The sequence below is a fragment of the Pelodiscus sinensis genome, chromosome 3 (assembly GCF_052426305.1).
Source record: "Pelodiscus sinensis isolate ZL-2025 chromosome 3, ASM5242630v1, whole genome shotgun sequence".
NCBI classification, from domain to species: domain Eukaryota; kingdom Metazoa; phylum Chordata; order Testudines; family Trionychidae; genus Pelodiscus; species Pelodiscus sinensis.
This window is the reverse complement of record NC_143054.1, coordinates 2,113,793-2,136,610: the sequence shown is the minus strand read 5'-3', so window position 1 is coordinate 2,136,610 and position 22,818 is coordinate 2,113,793. Positions and strand designations below refer to the sequence as shown.

Sequence of the window (22,818 nt, the reverse complement as noted above, 5' to 3'; positions counted from 1 at the left end):
GATAGAAGCTTGCTTTCTTCTGATTCCGTATATGCTACTAGTGTAATCGTGTGATGTCTGTGTGTGAAGTTACAAGCACGTACTTTGTGTGGATACCAAATGTTTGTGTGTGGTTGAGATATGGGCAAAGCAGCCCAGCCTATGGACATGCTAACGAGCGAAGCTCTGGAACAACAGCCCTCTGTAGGCCAAGGACACACCTCAAGAGTGGGGACTCATCCCTAGGGGCTACCAGCAGGGGACACAGCGATAGGCCATGGCCAGGTGACCTGCTGCGGCCAAGAAGAGACCAGGAAGGAGGTAGAAATAGGGCATGTGGCCGACTCCATCTAGGTCTCCAGATCCGCTCCCGGCCCCAGATGTGGCCTCACAGGGAATCAAGAGCTGGGAAGAACTGTGGACCCATCCTGCCATAGGATGTGCACGAAGGACGTTTAAGCCAGCAGCTGTAACATCTCTGCTAGAGCCTGCATCGAGAACTGGGAGATTCGGTGCATGTAACGTACTATCCTTTACAACCTCACTCTCATGCTTTTCTTTCTTGTAGTAATAAACCTTTAGATGTTAGATTCTAAAGGATTGGCCCAGCGTGATTTGTGGGTAAGGTCCAGAGGGTAAATTGACCAGGGCTCTGTGGCTGGGGCCATCTGGGGCACGGATATTGCTGGGGTGCCGGAGGGTTTTGCTCGTGAGGCTACAGGCAGGCAGCTGAAGCGCTCTGTGGGACTGGTGTGTGGCCTGTTTGGGAAGGTCTCCAGTCTAGGGGCTGTAAGAAGCCCTGAATTTGAGCAATTCAACCTGAGCGGACGCCCTCAGCTGTGCCCAGACCCGGCCCGGTCCGTCACAGGGGGGCACCACGTCTGTCTGACGGACTTCAGCCCTCCCTCCTGCCTGAGACGCTCCCAGGGGGTGTCGGGCTGCTCCCCACTGGGACAGGATCCTGGCCCCTGGAACAGCCATTCTCTTCCAGCCGGGCGATCAGCTGGGCTTGGTGCTTTCCCCACAGCCAGGCCCCTCTCCTTGCACAGCCCCGCAATGTTTGCCTTGAGGAGTCGGGCGTAGGCCATCTTCCCGTCGTTCCCCGGGGTGCAGACTCACTGGCCGAATGCTGCAGCGCCCCACGACTCCCAGGAATCGCTTCTCTCTGCGAGCAGCGCCTGGCCCTTGCAAGCCCCTTCCTTCTCCGGCACCTCGTCCCTCGCTGCTGGAAGCTCCATCCACGCGGTGCAGCGCATCCCACTCCTGACACCAGTGTGACGGCGCGTCGGGGAGCCCCCGGCCCTGCACCCCGTCCGCAGCCAGTTGGGGCTCTCAGCCGGGCCGTAAAGCAGGTGGTTTTATTGGTTCTCAGAGACACAGCACAGCAGGGGCCAATGTGGACATAGGAGCCAGGGCAGACAGCCTAGTCCTCTGGGGGGGAGGGGCTTCACCCCCTCCCTTGGTCTAAAGCATCCCCCCGTCCCCCAGCCCAGCCGAGACTGACTCAGCCCCCAGCCACTGGTCCCTCAGCCCCCAGGCGGCCCCGCCCCGGCTTTGTTCAGATGCCTCCCCGAGCCCAGGTGAGAGTTGCTGGGCCATGGCCGACGTGCCCCCCTCAGAGGCCCCCCCGGGCCGTGCACACAGACACCCCCAGTCTCTGCAGAGCAGCACCGGCCAGCAGGGGTCACCCCAGCCCAACACGGCCACCAGTGACTGCCCGACACAGTGGGCCCGGGTCCACGAGGGTGGACAGCCCCCCCACTCCCACAAGGGGAGAAGGGCAGATGGGGGGGCGCCAAGCGCGAGAACGCTGGGTCCGAGAGCCCTGCCAGCAGACACAGCAGGGCCCAGCCGCTCTGACGGGCCCATCCAAGGGGTCCTGGTCAGCGGCCTGGAGCCAGCTCCCTGGAGAGCAGCCAGCAGGGAGCCTGGGAGCCGCACAGCCTCCCTCCCTGCCCCACGCTGCTCGGGCTCTGCCTTCTGGGGGGAGCAGTGAGGGCCTTCTGGCAGCCGATGTCCGGGCTTAGGCCCACGAAGCCACGACACAGATGTGCAGGGCCCTTCCCCGTGGCTGCCCTGCCCCCGCCCACGATGCCACGGCCACGCCCAGTGCGAAGGACCATCTCGAGCCTCGGCCTAGCGGAGCCCAACCTGCTGGAACACTTCCTGGGTGCCCAGCGCCTAGCCGGGCATTAACGGGGGTGTGGTGAGCCAGACACGAGGAGTCGTTCGTCCGCTCTGCTCTGCTCTGCGCTGGTTGGGCCTCAGCTGGAGTCTTGTGTCCAGATCTGGGCACCGCGTTTCAAGAAGGATGTGGAGACATTGGAGAGGGGCCAGAGAAGAGCAACAAGAATGATGAACGGTCTAGAGAACATGGGCTAGGAGGGAAGGCTGAAGGAATTGGGCTTGTTTAGTTCAGAAAAGAGAAGATTGAGGGGGGACATGAGAGCCGTTTTCAGGTATCTAAAAGGGTGTCATAAGGAGGAAGGAGAAAACTTGTTCATCTTGGCCTCTGGGGATAGAACAAGAAGCAAGGGGCTGAAACTGCAGCAAGGGAGGTTTAGGTTGGACATTAGGAAAAACTTCCTACCTGTCCGGGTGGTCAAACACTGGAATAAATTGCCCAGGGGGGCTGTGGAACCCCCATCTCTGGGGATATTTCAGAGCAGGTTAGAGAAATGTCTCTCAGGGATGGTCTAGACAGTATTTGGTCCTGCTGTGGGGGCAGGGGACTCGATTCGATTCGATGACTCTCGAGGTCCCTTCCAGTCCTAGTGTTCTATGATTTCAGTGCCACGGAGCTGGGGGGCCCTGCTGCGGCGGGTGGCCATGCACTGCCCAGGCACGCTGCCGTATAACACCCCTGGCTTCCTTGCCAGGAGCCCCGGTGTGCATTCAGCCCTGGCCACAGGCAGGAGAGAGGCCGGGAAGGGCTCAGTCCAGCCCAGCCACACAGGGAGAACCGCCAGCCCCAACCGACACACGCAGCCCTGGGCGCAGCCACCTCCCGCACCGGGCACTAGCTCAGTGCTTGGGGGGCCTGCGTCACCCCCAGGACCCGCTGTAAGCCGGGCACTTGCGCGGCCACGCAGGAGGGATGCCGATGCTGGGGAACCCGGGCGGCGGGTGTCTGCGGGTGGTGCACATTTGCGTGTAGAAAACTGATTCCACGGACAGATGGAGAAAGCCTGCACGTAGACGGGACGCTGGTCCCCGCAGCCCTGGAGATCTCCAGCTGGGGCGCTGCTCCGCCGCTCCACCTCCCCCCACTCCCAGCTGGGGCAGCGTTCTGGGGGTCAGCCAGGCCCCCCAGGTGGGAACGGAGGACGCTCGCTGGGGCCAGGACAGGGGCACACAAGACCCAGCACACGCCAAGGCACCCGAGGCTGCACTGCTCCGCGCATGGCGAGACAGGTCGGCTGCCCCAGCGCCGCACGCCCAGGCCACCCTCCTCCCCCCGGGCCAGGCAGGGTCACTGTCTCACGCTGGCTGCGGGTGCCACTCGGCTGGCCCACGCCCAGCCACACCGCAAAGCCCACGCCAGCTGCTGCAGGGCTCCGTCGGGCCCAGGAGATGCCAGACAGGCTCAGACCAGCACTGACAGCTCAGAGGGACTCACCCTGGACGACTGCCGGGGGCCCCGGTGGGCCCCCCATCACTGAATGGGTCAGCCGAGCCCGGCTGGCTTCGCTGGGTGGCACTCGTGGGCTCCCAGCGCTCCCGGCTGGCCGTGGGACGGACACAGCATGGGCGCAAAGCTGCTGCCGTGACTGGATGGGCCCCCATAGCCTCTAGGGCACCAGCCACAGCCCCAGAGGCCCAGGCCCTGCCACCCTCCAGCCGCTCTTCAGCTCCAGGCCTCCCGCCAGCTGTGATCCTGGGCCCCCGCCAGCAGCTCCCCCGCCGTGGCCCTGGGCCCCAGGCCCCCTGCCACCCGTGACTCCAGGCCCCGCCCCCGCTCTCCAGCTGTGGCGTCGGGCCCCGCCCCCGCTCTCCAGGTACCTTGGTGCCGTGGTAGAAGTCGTCCACGCAGGTGGCGTTCATGAAGGTCTGGTGGAAGTGGGTGCTGGTGTCGATGCCGCCCGGGATCACCAGCTTGCCGGTGGCGTCGATGACCTTGGCCCCTCCCGGGATCATGAGCTCCCGGCCCACTTGCTGGATGACGCCGCCCTCGACGTAGACGTCAGCCTCCAGCGTGCAGTCATCGTTCACCACCTTGCCCCCCTTGATGAGGATGCGCATGGTGGCCGCGTTGGCAAGCATGGCTCTGCCGGGGGAGACAAGCAGTGGGTCAGGGCTGGCCCTCCGCAGGCCCCACGCCCTGGCCGCCAGGCACTGCCCCGGGGCAGGCGAGTGGCACCAAGGACCCCGGAGCCCGGCCCCCGCCCCCCGCAGGGCAGGGACGCCCAAGCCCCTGCTGCCCAATGCGCTCCAGGCTCAGCCACAACCAGAGGGCCCCGGCCCCTAGGCCAGTGCGACGGAGCCGGCACCGCCCCATGTGGGCCCCCACCCCTCGGCTGGGAAGCAGAAGCCGCCAGCTCTCTGGAAGGCAGGTGAAGTGCAGGGGGGGGGGAGGGACGGAGTGTGACGCCGCGGGGGGGGGAATCCTGCTGGCTCCCCCCAGACGTGTGTCAGGCCCAGACACCCGAGGGGCAGACTTAGGGGACCACGGCAAAGGGAGGCGGGGCTGAGTGCAGGCTGGGACTAGGGCCCGGGGAGGGTCGGTCTCGGGGAAGAGAAGGGGGGTGAGCAACCTGGGAGCCCTCCCCCCCCGGGAGGAATAAGGCTGCCTAACATCGCCCCCTTGCTACGCAGCCCCCGGGACCCAGGAACCTTCTCTTCTACCTGCCGCCTGAGAGTCCCCTCCGGCTGCACACCAGGGACTCCCGGACACGCCATGACAGGTGAGCAGCAGGCCCACCCCTGGCCGCCCCGCGCCCACCCCGCCGGGATCCTGCCCGCCCCGCGCCAGGGGAGCCGGCCCGCCCCGCGCCAGGGGAGCCGGCCCGCCCCGCGCCAGGGGAGCCGGCCCGCCCCGCACCCAGCTCGCTGGGACCCTGCCCGCCCCGCACCCGGCTCGCTGGGACCCTGCCCCGCCCCGCGCCAGGGGAGCCGGCCCGCCCCGCACCCAGCTCGCTGGGACCCTGCCCGCACCGCACCCGGCTCGCTGGGACCCTGCCCCGCCCCGCGCCAGGGGAGCCGGCCCGCCCCGCACCCAGCTCGCTGGGACCCTGCCCGCCCCGCACCCGGCTCGCTGGGACCCTGCCCCGCCCCGCGCCAGGGGAGCCGGCCCGCCCCGCACCCAGCTCGCTGGGACCCTGCCCGCCCCGCACCCGGCTCGCTGGGACCCTGCCCCGCCCCGCGCCAGGGGAGCCGGCCCGCCCCGCACCCAGCTCGCTGGGACCCTGCCCGCACCGCACCCGGCTCGCTGGGACCCTGCCCCGCCCCGCGCCAGGGGAGCCGGCCCGCCCCGCACCCAGCTCGCTGGGACCCTGCCCGCCCCGCACCCGGCTCGCTGGGACCCTGCCCCGCCCCGCGCCAGGGGAGCCGGCCCGCCCCGCACCCAGCTCGCTGGGACCCTGCCCGCACCGCACCCGGCTCGCTGGGACCCTGCCCCGCCCCGCGCCAGGGGAGCCGGCCCGCCCCGCACCCAGCTCGCTGGGACCCTGCCCGCCCCGCACCCGGCTCGCTGGGACCCTGCCCGCCCCGCACCCGGCTCGCTGGGACCCTGCCCCGCCCCGCGCCAGGGGAGCCGGCCCGCCCCGCACCCAGCTCGCTGGGACCCTGCCCGCACCGCACCCGGCTCGCTGGGACCCTGCCCCGCCCCGCGCCAGGGGACCCTGCCCGCCCCGCACCCAGCCCGCCGGGACCCTGCCCGCCCCGCACCCGGCTCGCTGGGACCCTGCCCCGCCCCGCACCAGGGGAGCTGGCCCGCACCGCACCCGGCTTGCCGGGACCCTGCCCGCCCCGCACCCGGCTCGCTGGGACCCTGCCCCGCCCCGCACCAGGGGAGCTGGCCCGCACCGCACCCGGCTTGCCGGGACCCTGCCCGCCCCGCACCCGGCTCGCCGGGACCCTGCCCCGCCCCGCACCAGGGGAGCTGGCCCGCACCGCACCCGGCTCGCCGGGACCCTGCCCGCCCCGCACCCGGCTCGCCGGGACCCTGCCCCGCCCCGCACGCTGCGCCCAGCTGGCCGGGACCCCTGAGTGCTGGCTGACCCGATCTGTATGGGGACTGAGGGGAGGAGGCTTGGACCTGAACACGGCTGTGCCACGCTGCATGGCAGCAGCACCGGGTTACCCTGCTACTGTGCTGTGCGGGCAGGGCTGCTCGGGCTCTGGGCTCACCCCAGCCCAGGCGCGGAGCCTGCCCTGCCGCATCCATCTAGCCGGTCCCAGGCCTCAGTCTCTGGCGCTCGCTCTGTGCGCGCAGCCCAAGGTCAGCCAGAGGTCCCGGCCAGTTTATGGGCCACAGCACTTGGCCAGGCCGTGGCAGGTGTGGCTCCCAGCTCCTTCCCTACCCTCGAACCCTCCCCACCGGCCCCCCCCACCCCCCAACTGCTGTCTATGGGGGCAGGCGGCTCCGCGGGAGCCGGCACGTGCGGGACGCTGGCTTAACAGCCGGCTCCCCGCAGGCACCTCTGGTGCGGGTGCATTAGCTGTTAGGGTAATTGCGTGAAGGGCTGTACGCTGACCAGGCCCGATTCCAACCCCCCTCACTGCGGGTGGATGCCGGCTGTCGGCCGGTCCTGGGCGTGGGTGCTCCCCGCCCCCGCTCTGCGCTACTGCAACACACAGAGCTGGCGGGGGGGCTCTCGGCCAAGGTCGACGAGCAGCGACTTCGCCAGAAATCAGGACACCAATCCCGCCAGGGAACCAGCGGGCAGCTCGGCAGGAACGCCGGGCGCTCCCTGGGACGCCGCGCTGAAGGCCACGCCCCCGAGATTAGGGAAGGCAAAGCTTTGTAACCAGAAGCCCTAGGGCAGGGGACCCACCGCCTGCCCAGTCCCCCGCTGCCCACCCCCAGCATGGCACCCGCCACGGCGCCCGCCCCAGCCCATGCCTGAGGCCGGCCCACAGCTCTGAACACCCGACCGGAACATTGAAACGTGCGGCCCCCAACTCTGCCAGCCGCTGAGCAGCACCCCAGTGCCCCGGGCCAGGGGCAAGGAGGGACGCCAGCAAGTGCCCTCCCAGCAGCACCAAGGGAAAGTGGGGACCTGCAGACGGGCAGCAGCCCTGAAGCTGCACCCTTCCTAGCCCACGCTGCCTGGGGCGGGCAGAGAGCCGCAGGACCGGCCCCTGGAGGGAGGCAGCAGGAGAAAGGCCCCTGATCCCACCAGCCTTCCCTCTGGCCCATCTGCCCAAAGCTCAGGAGAGGCCCCTCCGCACCCCGGGACGGGCCATGCTCCCCATAGGCCCACACCTCGCAGACAGACAGACAGGGCCCAGCTCAGGGAGAGGCCGCAGAAGACCCTCAACGGGCCCTTCCCGCCCTGGTGCCCCACAGCAGGGGGCTGGCCCTGGGGCGGGGCAGGGGGCTCAGATCCTGGTGTAACGGCCAGTCGGGTTCCCCCCGATCCAGCAGCCCCGGAGCAGCAAGAACAGGCTCCGCCAGCCGGTAGAACAGGGGGGTTATTGCCCCTCCGGGGGACAGCCCAGCACAGACGGGACGTGGCTGCAGGACTCAGGCCCAGGATGCCCCAGACCCCTTCGGTGGGGGGGTCCATCCCCCCCCGGACACTCAGCTTAGGCTGTTCCCTTCATGTTTCCCAGCCAGCAACCACCTTGCTCCCAAACCCTGCCCCCAAACCGGGTGTCGGTCTCCACCTCCCTCCCTTTGTCTGTGCCCCTGGGAAGAGCCTTGTTACCTGCCCAGGCTGGGCGTGGGGGAGTCAGTGGGGATCACACAGCCCAGCGCAGGGGACCCGGGTTCCAGAGCAGCCCCCCCACTGCACCACAGCTGGCTACACAATTCTGCCCACTCAGGCTACGTCTCTTCACGCTGCAGGAAAGCCAAGCGGCTGCCTTGCCTGCTCCCAGCAGCCTTGCAGGCCTAGCGCAGGCTGGGCGCGCAGCCAGAGATGGGGGCCTGGTAGGACATCCCCCCCCCCCCCCCGCACACACACGGAGCTGGCGTCTCCCAGCCGAGCTGCACTCTGGGGCTCTTCGCTGGCACGGCCGGGATCCACACAGGCCAGGCCCGGCCCAGCCCGGCAGAGCCCCCGCCCTACTCCCAGCCCCACTGCCGGGGAATCCCTCCTGCCCCCGGGTGCAGAGCCCCGGAACACCCCCGCCTTTCCCAGGGGCTCCGGTCACACACCGCTTACCAGCAGCCGCCCTGCGGAGCCCAGCGCAGACACGCGGCCTCGCACCCCGCTCCCCGGGCCTGGCCCTCCCCTGCCCTGCCGGCGGCGAGGAGCCGAGCAGGGGCGCTGCCGCAGGCTGACAAAGCAGCTCCCGCGCTAACGAATTCAGGCCATTGTCTGGGAGCAGGCGCCATCAGCCAGGACATTTGCATAGTGGAGCACACAAGAGCCATCTGCCCACCAGCCCGGCTCGCAGCCCCCGGCCTCCCCGCTGCTGCTGCCTGCCACGGGCGGGTTAGTCTGGGGGGCGCATGGCTGGCACCAGGCACCCGAATCGGGCCGAGGACTCAGGGACAAGCGAGCCAGCAGCCAGCAGGGAGCGGGGAGCCAGCCGGCCACCCAGGGCTATTCGGCCCCTGCCCGCGCAGAGGAGCGGCCCGACGGGCTGACGAGTTGCGGGAAGGGAGGGAGCACAATGGCAGGAGACGTCCGTACCAGCCAGGAGCAGGCGCGGCCACGCGGGAAGGCCGCTTCCCCGGCTGCTCGGCCCCGCCTGCCCTCCACGTGCCGGGCTCTGGAGCTGGAGCTTACGCTGTTGAGCTGGGCTGGTTCTACTCACCAGCCATGCTCAGCGAGGTACCAGCCCCGCAGGAAGGGGGAGGAAGCAGGGTCCTGCCAGAGCCCCCCCAGCCAGAAACCGATTCCAAAGCTGGGCACGGGGACACGCAGAGCCAGCGCTGGAGAAGCCCAGCCGGGCCACCGCCCCCTCCGCACCCCACGGCCCCACCCGTCACTCCGGGCTGCTCCAGCTGCAAAACCTCTCGCACTCGCTTTGCTCCGACCAGCCCAGCGACCATGGAGCAGCCTGCCTCCTTCCCCCGCTCAGCCTGGGCCCTGTCTCGCCCCCAAGAATCGAGGGCCAGCCCCCCTAACGCCAAGCTGCAGCCAGCGCTGCCCTCCAGGAAGCACCCCCCACCCTCCGCGCGCAGCTCCAGCGCAGCATGCAGCCGCTGACAAGGCGGCGCTGCGGAGAACGGGTAACCTCTCTTCAGGAAGCACGGGCCGCCGGGGAGACGCCAACGAGCTGGGGTTGATATCCAAGTGCCGCAGGGGCAGCACAGCAGCATTTCAGGTGTGGAAAAGCCCCCAGACCTCCCTGAGAACCAACTCCCCCACGCAAAGTAGAGGGGAAACTGAGGCACGCCTAGGACTCATACCACAGCAAATCCCCATTTTGTCACAAGGGATACGGGGCCCTGCCCTGCGCTATTAACCCTTTGCGCGAATGGCGAACACGACAGAGCACACGTGGTTCTCCCAGGTCAGCGAGCAACCTTTTGGGGAGGGCAGCCCAGTCAGAGGGCTTGGGTGGCAGCCAGCCCACCCCCGTGCAGGCCTTCTCTGAGTCCATTCTGTGGGGCTTTGCCTGCTTAGCGCTCGGAAGGGACCTGAGGCCAGCAGGATCCCAGCGGCTCGGCTCCCAGCAGCGCAGGGCAAATGGGCCTGCTGGAGACCCACGTGGGCTCTGCGCAAGCCTCGTTCTCCACCACAGGAGCAGAGAGTCACCCGGGCACAGTCCTGCCGCCACTGGGCGCTTTCGCCCACGGCTCCCTCTGGCACCCAAGCAGGCAGCAGCAGGGGAGGGGCTGTGAACACGGCTGCGCGGTCACATACTGCCTGCCCAGGACACACTACTCCCCCGAGCCGCCTCCCGGCACTAGCCGATCTCTCTGCGCAGACCATGCCCAGCGGGCGCACTGCGGGCTCTCCCGACACGGCAGCTGCCGCACGGCCCATCAGCCCCCGGCCAGCTGGAACGCGCTTCCCTGCTTAGGGGTTTTCCACACGCTGGGGCACCAGAGTGGGGGACAGCAGCAGATCTCCCGGGGGGGCGAGCCCGGTCGAACTTCCACTGCACAGGGAGCCGGGCACCAAGGGGGCAGGGCAGTGCCCCTCCCAGAGAGGCACGGTGCGACGGAGACTCCCAACAGACCCGCTCAACCCAGGAGTCTGCTGCCAAGTCCTCTCCGGCCACGCGCCTGGCAAGTCCCAGGGGCCTGGCGGCGCCAGTCAGACCATTCACACTTGGCATCACGGCACGCCCTACATGGGCCGCTAACCAAGTGAATTGGAGTGCAGCCCTGCGGTCTGACCTTGCTCAGGTCGGGGGGAGGCTGAAAGCTGAAGGCTGGGTGGCTCTGCAGGAAGCGGGAGAAGCCCAGCCGGGGGAAGGCTGTGCTGGCTCCGCACACACCGCCACGCGGACGCGAGGGCCATTTGGAACACTGGCACCGGCGCCGCGCAGCCTCCCGTGCGCCTTGCGAGGGACGCCAGCCGGAGAAACGCTCCCATCGAGCACCGCGCTTTGCGCCAGCGGCTGACAGGCTGCTGGATCCGGGAGGCGTTGCAGAGATGACAGGCCTCTGCAGAATGAGCTAAGGCCAAAGGTACTTCCAGACACACCACGGGCTTCCCACAGACAGGGCCGGGCTCAGGGCCACAGCTGGAGCTCGCCGGAAATAAGCCCATGGACCTTTCATCCCAGAGACCTTGACCTAGATGGGAATTAGCCTTTATAGAACCATAGAGATGGAAGAGACCTCAGGAGTCATCAAGTCCAGCCCCCTGCTCTAGGCAGGACCAATCCCAACTCAATCAACCCGGCCAGGGCTTTGTCAAGCCGAGACTGAAACACCTCTAGGGATGGAGACTCCACTACTTCCCTAGGGAACCCATTCCAGTGCTTCACCACCCTCCTAGTGAAATAGTTTTTCCTAATATCCAACCTGGACCTCTCCCACCACAACTTGAGACCATTGCTTCTTGTTTTGCCATCTGTCACTACTGAGAACAGCCTCTCTCCATCCTCTTTGGAACCTCCCTTCAGGAAGTTGAAGGCTGCTCTCAAATCCCCCCTCACTCTTCGCTTCTGCAGACTAAACAGACCCAAGTCCCTCAGCCTCTCCTCATAAGTCATAGGCTCCAGCCCCCTCATCATTTTGGTTGCCCTCCGCTGGACCCTCTCCAATGCGTCCACATCCTGTCTGTAGTGGGGGGCCCAGAACTGGACACAATACTCCAGATGCGGCCTCACCAAAGCCGAATAAAGGGGAATGACACCTCTGGATCTGCTGGCAATGCTCCTCTTAATGCAACCTAATATGCCATTAGCCTTCTTGGCTACAAGGGCCCCTGTTGACTCATCTCCAGCTTCTCATCCACTGTAACCCCCAGGTCTTATTCTGCAGAACTGGATGGGGGCCCTGGAGCAGCTGAGCGGGAGAGCTCAGAGCAGCGGCGTGGCTAAGAGCTGACGGGGACTCCAGCGACAGCCGACGGGGAATACGAGCAGGACCGCGCTACGTGGCATTAGGAATCCGGGCTCCAGCACTGGACGCCACACCTCACAATGGCTGGGAACTACAGGGAACAAGGCTCCTCGGAGATGGGAAGCGATTCTTTACAGGGGCAGTTGCCCAAAAGAATCCCAGAATCCCGGAGCTGGAGGAGAGCTCAGGAGGCGAGTCCAGCCCCCTGCCCAAGGCAGCTCCAGTCCTAGCTAAATGAACCCAGCCAGGGCTCTGCCAGGCCGAGACGTAAGGTTAAGAGGTGACGCGATCAGAGTGCACGAGTGCCTACGAGGGGAGACGGCTTCTGACAGCAGCTCTCATCCGGCAGCCACAGGTCGAACCAGAGCGGGCGCCAGGAAGCGGAAGCGAGGCAAACACCGAGGAGAAGGAAGATGCACCTGTCCCCCAAGGGGAACTAGCCACCGGACTAACGGATTCACCCTCCCGGAAAGCCGAGCTGAACGTCTCTGCAGCAGGCTTGCGCCAGCTGGGCTCCAGGAAGGGCTGCCTGGGTTACTGGCCGGCGGCTAGTGTGATGCAGGCCAGACCGGCTAATCAGGATGGTCCCTTCTGGACTCCAGACGTGGCTGCACGTCGGGGAGGAGCGAGACGGTGCCCACTGGACTTGTGCACGGCACACGGCACTGCCCCGGTGAGGGCTGGGAGTCCATAGGCCTAGGTGGTACAGTGCAGAGCCAAGTACTGGCCTCAGGAGACGTGGACACACCCTGTGGCGTTTGCTCCTGTCTAGGGGCGTGGCTATTTCAAAGCTCGTCTCAGGCCGCCGAGACCCCGCCCCATTAGCACGGAATGCCCTGCGTCAGGCCGGGCAGAGATGCGAGGCTGCCATGGGAGAAGACCGGCTTTGCTCTGCCAGGCCACGACGGCAGGTGGTTGGTGACCAAGAAGCAGGCAGGAGGCCACGCACCGCTCAGGCATTCCAGCAGTTTTGTTGTGCAGTTATGGCCAGTGAAGACAAGTCAGACACTGGGTCTCTAGGACCCTCGCCGAAGGAGCGTTCTCCGCAGGACCCAGCCCCAAGAGGAGCATGACAGAATTCCCCAGTTCTCCCCCTCTGCTCAGTACCCCTGCCAGCCCAGAGTATCCGGAAGGGCTGTCCCCTCTGCGCAGGCAACGTTTGCAGTTCGGCGTGCGTCGGCCCCCCGGTTAACACCTCCCAACCCTCCTTTTCAGAAGCTTCAACCCTGCCCTGCAAGCCTCCAGAACACGAGTCCGGCTGGGGGCACTCAGGGCCCATCTAAAAGCCCCCTAGCAAGTTTTGTTCTGAATCCCACCCACCAGCTGCTTCCTCGCCTCCTCAGCTCCCTTGAGCCGGCCTGTGGACTGCAATGGGTCCCCCCAGCTGACTGGCTGCAGGAGCTCATCCCCGCACTGAGCCAGGAGGCGGCCGGAGTGCTCAGTCAGCTGGAGGACCTACAGCCAGGGGATTACAACCGAGTCAAGGAGGCCCTGCTGCACAAGTTCGGGCTGACCCGAGATGTACAGGAAGAAGTTCCGGGGGGTGCAGAAGGAGCCACGGGAGACCTATGTGGACCTGGCCTCCCGCCTGGCGCAATACGGCCGCAAGTGGGTGTCTGGAGTCGGAGCCCAGACCACAGAGGAGCTGCTCAAGCTGGTCATGATGGAGCAGCTCTATGAAGCGTGCACACCCAAACTGAGGCTGTGGCTCAAGGACCGGAGACCAGAGAACCCCCAGGAGGCCGGGAGACTGGCGGATGAGTTCACGGAGAGCCGGTCCGGGTGTGAACAGGAGTCCCGGAGAGAAAGAGAATCGCGCAGAGACCGGATCTTGGCTGAGTGACGGAGAGAGGCACCTCCGAGGCGAGCCCCAGGGACCAGGACCAGTCATTGATACCCCAGAAAACCAGCCAGGGCTGGGGCGGAGCCGACTCAAAAGGGCCCACAGAATCTAACTTGCCATCGCTGTGGCCAACGAGGCCACAAGAGGGCTCAATGCACCAGGCACAAGAACAGGTCCCATGACCTGGAACTTTCCAGGGTTAACTGGCTGGGGCGGGAGGAAGGGCAGGCTGCCCCAGAGGCAGGGGCTGGCCGGCAAACCTCAGCTCAGAGTGGGGGGAAGGATGCTCAGTGCACCTCCCCTGGGAGGCCTGACCCTCAGGAGGCGGATTTCTCCGTGTACCGGGTGGGGGCAGGGCGGCCCCTGCGGAGCGAGTGCCTCATACCCCTGGAGGTGGATGGTAGGAAGGTGACGGGCTTCTGGGACACGGGGGCGGAGGTGACGCTGGCCCGATCCGATATAGTGGCCTCAGAGTGGATATTACCCCACACGCAGCTGACCCTGAAGGGCATAGACGGGTCCCCGTTTAAGGTGCCTGTAGCCAGGGTGCATCTGAAAGGGGGGGCCAAGGAAGGTCTCAAGGAAGTGGGGGTGCACCCGCACTTGCCCACCGAGGTGCTGTTGGGGAATGACCTAGAGGAATGGCCAGACAGACCCCACAGGACCCGGGTCACCGCCCATAGCCACAGTCAGCAAGGGGCTGGCAACCTGGATCCAGGGAAGGACTCCCGGCAGGGTCCTCAGGGTCCCATCCCAGAGACACGGGGTCCAGCCAGGCTGGGAATCCGGACCTAGGCAAGGGTGGGGAACAGGTCCCGATCCCTGCCCCAGCAGCTGCATTCCAGGCTGAGGTGCAGGCAGACCCCTCCTTGCAGAGGCTGAGGGACCAGGCTGGCCTCCGTGCAGCTCAGCCCCTGGGGAGAGGTGGCCAGGAGAGATTCCTGTGGGAGCAGGGATTCCTGTTCCGGGAATGGCTTCCCCCCCAGGAAGGCAAGGGCATGGGGGGGTCCAGCGGCAGCTGGTCGTCCCCCAAAAGTATTGCCTCAAGCTGCTGTATTTGGCCCATGACATCCCCGTTGGGGGCCACCGGGGGATCCGGCGCACTCGGCTGAGGCTGCTCCAGCACTTCTATTGGCCGGGGATATTTGCGACTGTGCAGCAATACTGCCGGTCCTGCGACTCCTGCCAGAGGGGCGGGAAGGCCCAAGACAGGAGGAAAGCGGCTTGGGGGCCCCTACCCCGTACAGAGGACCCCCTGGGCTTGCTGAGAGAGTTATGGGAGGGTAAGACCTCCCTGGATGGAGCGTTGGGGGTAGAAGACATCCTGGCTGTCCAGAGAAGGCTCGCTGAGCTCCTGGCCCCGGCCCGAGAGACCCTGGCCAGAGATCAAGGCCAGCAGAAGGGTGGGTGTGACCCCCGAGGACAGGCCTGTGCCAGTCCCCCTGGAGCGGGGCGGCGAGTGGACAGAGGGAAGCCAATTCATGTGGGGCCTCGCCGTGGCCAGCCCAAGTCAAGGGGAGCACCAAGTCCCCAGTGCGGGTTCCCACGCAGAGGACCCGAACTTCCCTAGGTCACGAGCGGAGTGACCCTGCTCAGTTCGCTCTCGGAGGGGGGAGAACTGTGACGTAGTGGGGGGGAACTTGCTGGTTGCTGTGCTGGGCAGTGGGTTGAGTGACCTCCACTGGCTGCTGGCTGCAGCACGGCCCAGCAGGGCAGGGGATGAGTCATTATGCAAGGGGGCTTCGAACCCGTCCGACCAGTATCTCCCAGGGAGCGGAACAATGGGAAGGGGAGTGGAGCCCTGGCTGGGGGCAGGGCTGGAAGAGAGTGGTAGTTTCGGTCTGGGAAGCAGGGGAGAAGGAGCTAGGGAGGGGGGCTGGGATTGTAGGGCCCATCCACCCCCCATCTCAAGGGGGGGCTGAAGCCTCCTAGCCCCAGTTCCTGTAACCAGATTACATCTGTGCTGTATCCTGGAGAAGCAATAAACTCCCTCTGTTCTACTGGCTGGTGGAGTCTGTGTGCCACTACGGGGGTGCAGGAGATGGGAAAACCCCAACGCGTCATCACACCCTCCTGCACCCACCCCCAGCCCAGAGCCTGTACCCCCCCAGCCCAGAGCCTGTACTCCTCCTGCACCCACCTTCCAGCCCAGAGCCTGTACCCCCCCCAGCCCACAGCCTGTACTCCTCCTGCACCCACCTTCCAGCCCAGAGCCTGTACCCCCCCCAGCCCACAGCCTGTACTCCTCCTGCACCCACCCCCAGCCCAGAGCCTGTACCCCCCCAGCCCACAGCCTGTACTCCTCCTGCACCCACCTTCCAGCCCAGAGCCTGTACCCCCCCCAGCCCACAGCCTGTACTCCTCCTGCACCCACCCCCAGCCCAGAGCCTGTACCCCCCCCAGCCCACAGCCTGTACTCCTCCTGCACCCACCTTCCAGCCCAGAGCCTGTACCCCCTCCTGTACCCACACCCCCAGCCAGAGCCCTTGCACTCCTGGTCTTCAGGATCCCACTGGGAACCACGTGGGCGCAGCCAGATCAGAGCTGCGTCAAGGTACAGGCACGAAGCAGCTCTGGGCAAGACCAATCCAGCACTGGGGCACTTGTCACTTCCGCCTTTGCAGGTCGGGGGCCTGGCCTGCCCTAGCAGAAATCTGGGTGGCAGAGCCGCCAACGACAGACCTACGGGGGAACAGCTGAAACTCACGTGCAGGCCAATGCATGGGGACAGCACCGCTGCTCCCGAGAGGGATGGGCTCTTCACCCGCTGTGCCACCTGGGCTCGGTCCTGGGAGCTACAGCCCAGGGGAGCAGCAGGTGCCAAGGGCCTCGCTGGGGGCTGACCCTGCCACCGCTCCCAGCCACGGCCCAGGAGCAGAGCTCAGGCCGTCAGCAACTGCCACCAAAGCAGCCCGCGCCGGCCGATTTCTATGCCACAGAACCCGGATTCTGAGACTTGTGCGGCTGCCTGAAATCACCACAAGAACATCTTTGATTTCACTCCCGTTCCCCAGGAGGCGAAGACTGGCTGTGCGCCGAGCACGCTGCTCTCGGGAGCGAGCCCCGTCCAGCTCACTGCCACTGCCGGGTCTTGAGAAACCAGCGAGCACGGGGCTCCTTTAGCAAAGCTTTGGCGCTACACAGGGAACTGACTCCCGGCCCTGCCTGCGTGGGACATCCTGGCCACAGACACCCGGGGCAGCTGGCAAGTCCAGACTCTCTGGCCGCAGCGTTCGGTGCTGAACCCTGGGGTGACAGAGCCTAAACCCAGCCACGAGCCACTCAAGCCAGAAAGCTTCGCTAAGCTAAGCTTTGCCTTCCCAGCAACATCCAACCCAGCAACGGCTGGGGAAGGCGTGTCCAGCCGCACCCACGAACCGGCACAGCGCCGCAAGGGGAATTATTCACGCTACTGATGAGCCGCGCCACTCGGCCACAGCCGCCTCATTTCCTCCCAGGCAGCAGGCTTCCTTGGGACGCTTCACTCTCGCGGCGAGGCCCTGCATCTCCTCCCACCGGACACATCTTCCCCTTTCACCCAGGCGACAAACGTCTTCAAAACATTCCGGCTACGTCTACACTGGCCCCATACTTCAAAGTAGGAATAAGAGATCCTCCAGAAAAGGGCTTTATTCCGGAGGATCGCGCCAGTCTAGATGCTTTTTTCCGGCTTTTCCCCAAGCCGGAAAAAAAGCGGCGGACATCTTTATTTAAATCCCGCAGGGGATATTTAAATCCCCCGCGGAGTTCCCTATTCCCAAGTTCAAAATTAACATGCCCCTTCCGAAGAAGGGGCCAGTGTAGACGTAGCCTCCCAGACCGGGGGCTCATACACCCAGAGGCCGGGAGAGTTTCTGGGGCAGACGTGTCAGGGGATACGGGAAGCTGAGTGTGCTGAACGTCTTCCCTTTTTCTTCCAGTTCACCCCCGTTCCTCTCTGTGCTGCCCCGGCCTTTCCTGTCTACTGGCTCTCTCTCCTTAGGGACGTCCCAACTCACGCTTCTGCCACGCAGGCAGGGCCACCCGCGCATAAGCACGGCTCACAAGCCACCCGATCCCGCCTGCGTCGTTCTTTGCACGTTTCCGTGTCGTCTGCCGAGAACCAGCCATGGAAAGCCCCGGACGTTCAAGAGACATGAGCTACTAGCTGGGCTGGACGGACTAGAGCCACGAGTTCATGTTATGAGACTAAGCACAGGTGCAGCACGTCTGCCTGGAGATTTAATTGCAACTCTTCTTTCTAACGAAGACGTTTACTATTTTCTTGGTTAAAAAAAAAAAAAAAACCAAGACAATCCAATCTTGACTTCTTAAAAAAAAGTCACTGATTTTCATTCACCCTGGCATGGGAGCTGCGGCCCCGCTCAGACCCTTGGCTCGCTACTCCAGCCTCCCGTCCCCAGCTGCTGCGCCAGGGTGAGGCGGCGCTAGGCCATAACCTGGCCACTGCCGGGGAGCCAGAACTTTAGCGGATTCGCTCCTGGAGAGCGGATATTGCCAGCATGGCTCTGACCTTTCCCTGCTGTGCTGCCCTCAGCTCGTCGCATTCCACTGACGCCCACAGAGCCAGGAGCCACCAAATGGCTCCAGGAAGAAAATCCCCATGAAATACCGGGCGGGACCAAGGCGCGAACTAGCCCACGTAGTGCTTGGTATTGACGGACCTTCCTCCCCAGGGGATGAGCAGCACCAAAGACGTCAGTAAAGAGGGCTACGGCATTTCCCTAGAGGCCAGGGACGAGGGAGCCAGGACCGCGGCCCTGGGCACAGCGAGGCAGTGCAGGGGCTGGCCGAGCACGGGGAGCGGCCGCAGCAGCCCCAAGCCTCGCAGGACAGTTCCAGGCAAGCAGCACGCTAGTCTGAAGGGGACCTGGTCTCTTCAGCAATCGGTGTAAGAGTTACTGGCTCCAGCTAGCTGGGCAGAGGCTGCCGCTGGGAGGGACTGCCTCCTACCTGAGCCGCCTGTGAACCAGACCCCGGGCCAAGCTCTCCTGGTAGAATGATGGTCCAAGTAACTCAAGACCCCCTAAGCCCCAGCTCACCACCCGCCGGCACGAGCAGAACGCTGTGGCCATCCTGCCATGCCTACGGGACTGCACAGCTGATCACACCCCCCACAAGCACCCTGCCCCCCTCACAACCCAGCTCCAAGTTCTTTCCGGAGCACAATGGGGATGCAGGGCACTTTCCAGGCAAAGACTCTCCCAGCCCACTGGCGGCACAGCACACCCCTTTCCGGGATTGCTAACAGCCACCCCCTTCAGCGCCTGAACGAGATCAGAGAGGTAAGGAGGGGAGGGCGGGATCATCCCCTCCGGGTGACAATTCCACCACGGGGCCACGGGGAGGCTCTAGAGCTCAGGGCCGTCCTTACCCATAGGGCACTGGAAAACGTGGGGCGCTGCTGGGTCTCAGAGTCCACCCACCCCCCGCTTCCCGCCCCGTCTGTGGCCTGGCTTCCTCCCAAGAGGACGCAGTTCCCTGGCCAAGCCGGCCAGAGCTCTCAGCAGAACGTGGCGCCTGCGGAAGAGCCATTCAGGTGAGAAGCCACGGAACGGGCGCACCGTATTCATCGACAGGGCCTCGGTTAAAACCCCCTTTAAAATATTTCGGGAGTGTGACGCTGAGAAGTAGGAGCGCCACGTTTCCCACCCCTCCCCAGGCCACCACTGGGGCCCCGTGAGCCCCCAGGACAGCCCTGCCGTGGCTGGACGCGGTGGAAGGCATTTTGTCCGTCCGGGAGCCTGCGTTTCAGAGGCTTAGCCCGGCCAGACCAGAGACAGCTCAGCCGCAAGGGGCAGCAGGCCCACGGGCGTGGGAAGAGACGGGAGAAAGCCCCAGGGAGGTCGGTGCATGGAGGGGGCAGCACGAGGACCACAGCCTCACACACAACATGAGCAGGAAGGTGAAAGGTCAAACCCTCCAACCTATCACAGCCCTGCTCGCCCCACTTCCCCCTCCCTCTGCACCTGTGCGAGCCCCCTCTGCAGCTCCTGCCCCCCCAGCCAGCCTGGCCCAGCCTCCAGCTCTGCGTGGAGGTCCCTGTCCTTCCCTGCCGTGTGCCTCCCCCCACCCGCTCGCGGCATTGTGCTCTGCAGCGCTCCATGCACTGGGCACGCGGTGCTGCAGAGGCCCTTCCAGACAGAGCTGCATTGTGCCGTAGCGAGAGAGAGAGAGATTGCAGGTGCCGCTGCTGGCCAAAGAGCATTTTCTGCCCCCCCCTGCACGTCCTCTGCTTGCCGCCACATGCCCCCCCCACACGGAGCCACTCCCGGCCTCTCCCTGGCTGGCAGCACTAGCAGTGGGGAGCCAAGCACCAAGCCCCTCCTGCAGCGCAGGCGTCCCCACGAGACACGGACACCATGGCCCACATTCGGCCAGAGCCGTGCCGCAGACCACGGCAAGCCACTCGGAACGCTGCCCTAGAGCTCCCAGTTGTCCGGGGGCTGTGGCTTGGGGGGGGTACAGTGTGACACAAACAGCCCGTGTCCCAGCGGGCTTAGGCACTCAGACAGAGGGCCGTCAGAGGGAAAGCAGCACACGGAGGTAGCCGCGCCAGAGCCACCCCAGCCATGCGACAGCCACCACCCCGGCAGGGTGTCAGCGACTCACCCGCGTCAACAGGCAGCGCCTGCCCCCTCGTGCAGCAAGCCCTGCCATTTGCTGCGTACCAGCCTTTCCCAGGCTGCCGCCCTAAAGACGCCATCGGTCCACAGACAGCTCAGCGCGCAGCCAGACGTACACCCCGGAGACTAAGCCCTGCCGACGTCCCCATCCCGAGCACTTGGGCTGAGGGGATCCAGCACCCAGCCAGCCCCTCTGGCTGAGCCTTCGCAGGCCTCCCCGGCTGGGAGGGCAGAGCTCAGCCGCAGCAGAGCTCCCTGCATTGTGTTCTGCTGGGGCAGAGCCCCCCTTTGTTAGGAGACTGACGGCCTCGCTGCCGTCCAGCTGCACCGAAATCCCCCACCTCCCGCGTGTGCCTCTCCAGGCTTGTCACAAGCCATCTGCAGAGAGCAGAGTCATTTCCCAGCTAATTCCTGCAGCAGAAACGCTGGAAACGGCCCTGCTCCGAAACCTTCCCTCCAGGGCCTGAGCTAGGGCGCTGCTCCACCCTGCCACTGTCCAGGCACTGCAGTGGGAGTTCTGAGTCCTCCCCACACCGGACCAGAAGAGCCATTATTGACCGGGCAGACCCATTACAATCTGTCGAGCTACTGGCGGGACTATTGATCCGAGGGAGGAGCCACCACATTTCATCATGTCAATCTGGCCTCCACCCCGAGGCACTAAATCCAGCCTGCTAACAAGCCCTCAGGAAAGTGTGATGGGGAGGGAGGGGGTAATTAGCCAGCACAATGGCTGATTTTCACATCCCAGTACCTTGCCATTTCCTTTATTTCCATTGTCTGAAAGAAGCACTCAGACCCCATGCCCCTCTACAGGCACAGCCATGCAGGGCTAAATAAATGATGGAGATTGCCTATCTCCTAGAACTGGAGGGGACCTTGAAAGGTCATCGAGTCCAGTCCCCTAGCTCCATAGCAGGACCAAGTACCATCCCTGACAAATTTTTGCCCCAAATCCCTAAATGGCCTCCGCAAGGACTGAACTCACAACCCTGGGTTTTGCAGGCCAATGCTCAAACCACTGAGCTACCCCTCCCCCCAAAGGGCTGAAAGGGAGACTGCTAGTTCTCTGGTCATCTAGGCAGGACCAAACAGAGCTGGACCATCCCAGACAGGCGTTTGTCCAGATGGGTCTTAGCGCCTCCAGTGACAGAGCCCCACAGCCCCTCCTGGAAGACTACTCCAGAGCAGAACTACACTTGCCTTTACTCAAAGGGATTTTACCTAAATCTCCCTCGCTCCATGTTAAAGCCATTGCTTATCTCACCTTCGGTGCACGCAGAGCAATTGATCACCATCTGCCTCGCAACAACCCTTCATACAGATCTCAAATGGAAAAGGTCCCCCCTCACTCTTCTCTTCTCAACTGCCACAGGCCCAGGTCCTAAGTTTTACTCAAAGGTCACGTTTTCTAAACTTTCAATAGCTGTTCTTCCTCTCCTCTGGACGCTCTCCGGTTCATCCACATCTCTCTGGAGGCATGCCCCCCAACTGGGCACAACACTGGGGATGGAAGCGAGGAGTTAAGTACCCAATAAGCCTAGGCTCATCAGGTAGTCAACTACTCGCACTCCCCCCTCCCTCAAAGGTAGGGAGGGGGTGGCAGGAGCCCAGCTCTTACTACATTTAAAATGCAGAGCTGCAGCAGGGGTAGGCCCTGGACCTGGCGTGAGCTGGGACTGAGCACTTCCTCCCTGATCGAGTAATCGTGTAGTCAACAGAAGTTCTACTGACTACGCAATAGCCTAACTACTCCCTTCCTAACATCCCTACACAATACTCCAGCCTCACAAGTGACATCCCAGAATGATAGTCGCCTTTTTCACATCTGCACCACACGGACAACTCTGCGGTTCGCCAGGACCCCAGATGCTTTGCAGACGAGCCAGTCGCCCCCCATTTTGTAGGGGTGCATTTGATTTCTCCCTTCCGGGCGCAGTACTTTGTGCTTCCTGAATCCCATCTGGTTGATTTCAGATCAAATCTGCAGGTTGCCTAGGTCACTTTGAATTCAACCCTGTCCTCCGGGACAATGCTAATCTTCCCTTTTTAAAACCCAGTTAACGACAGGTGTGTAGGAACAAGTGACCCCTCGCCATCTCTCCGCCACGACGTTCACACACGCCTCTTCCCCAGTTGCTGTTTGCAGTCCATGGCTGCCTACCCTAAGTAATCACCACCTTGCCATCTGTGTGAGAGCAGCCAAACCTCCTCCAAGGTGCTGAGGTGTGGGGGAGGAGAGGGACTTCGCTCACTCTCCCGCCACCCCCTTTCCTCCTGTTCCCCCACACAGTCAGAGAGGAAGTCGGGCTCCAGCTACGGTTTAGGGCCCCGCTGTGGTGGGCACCCGCCGCCCCTCGGTCAGTCACTGGCCCAGTTCCGCTGGTTGCATGCACATGGAAACACACGAGCTGTTCCCGAGCTACACCCGGCCCCGGACAGTCCCCGCAGGAGCGCCCACCCGGCTGGGCTCCACGCACAGAAACCCCTGGGGGCAACCTCAGCCTGCAGCTGCGGCGCACGGCAAGGGGGGCAGACCCAGCGCCCCCGGCTCACCCAGGCGGCCGGGCCGGGCCTCCGAGCCACGCCCCGGGCAGCCCTGCACCCAAGGGCGCGGCGAGCGGGGCACCGGCCGGCCCCTCCCTCCATCCCTCCCGCAGGGAGCCCGGCCTCGGGCCAGCGCCGCTTCCCAGCCGCGCCGGCGAGAACACCCCGGGCGCACGGCCGGCTCA

General features: G+C 64.8%; 1 protein-coding gene across 5 annotated transcripts in view; it reads right to left on the bottom strand.

Moving 5' to 3' along the window:
* Window positions 1–22,818, bottom strand: part of DPYSL5 (dihydropyrimidinase like 5) — a 102,152-nt gene that overhangs the window by 78,652 nt on the left and 682 nt on the right. For 3 of the 5 annotated variants that reach the window (XM_075914553.2, XM_075914552.2, XM_075914556.2), the window contains exon 2: window positions 3,982–4,246. In XM_075914553.2, the coding sequence (XP_075770668.1) occupies window positions 3,982–4,242 (261 nt within the window). In that variant the 5' untranslated portion in view covers window positions 4,243–4,246. Of the gene's footprint in view, window positions 1–3,981; window positions 4,247–4,824; window positions 4,850–8,309; window positions 9,051–22,818 lie in introns of those variants that run through there. The other 2 variants (XM_089776948.1, XM_075914554.2) reach the window with 2 other exon arrangements.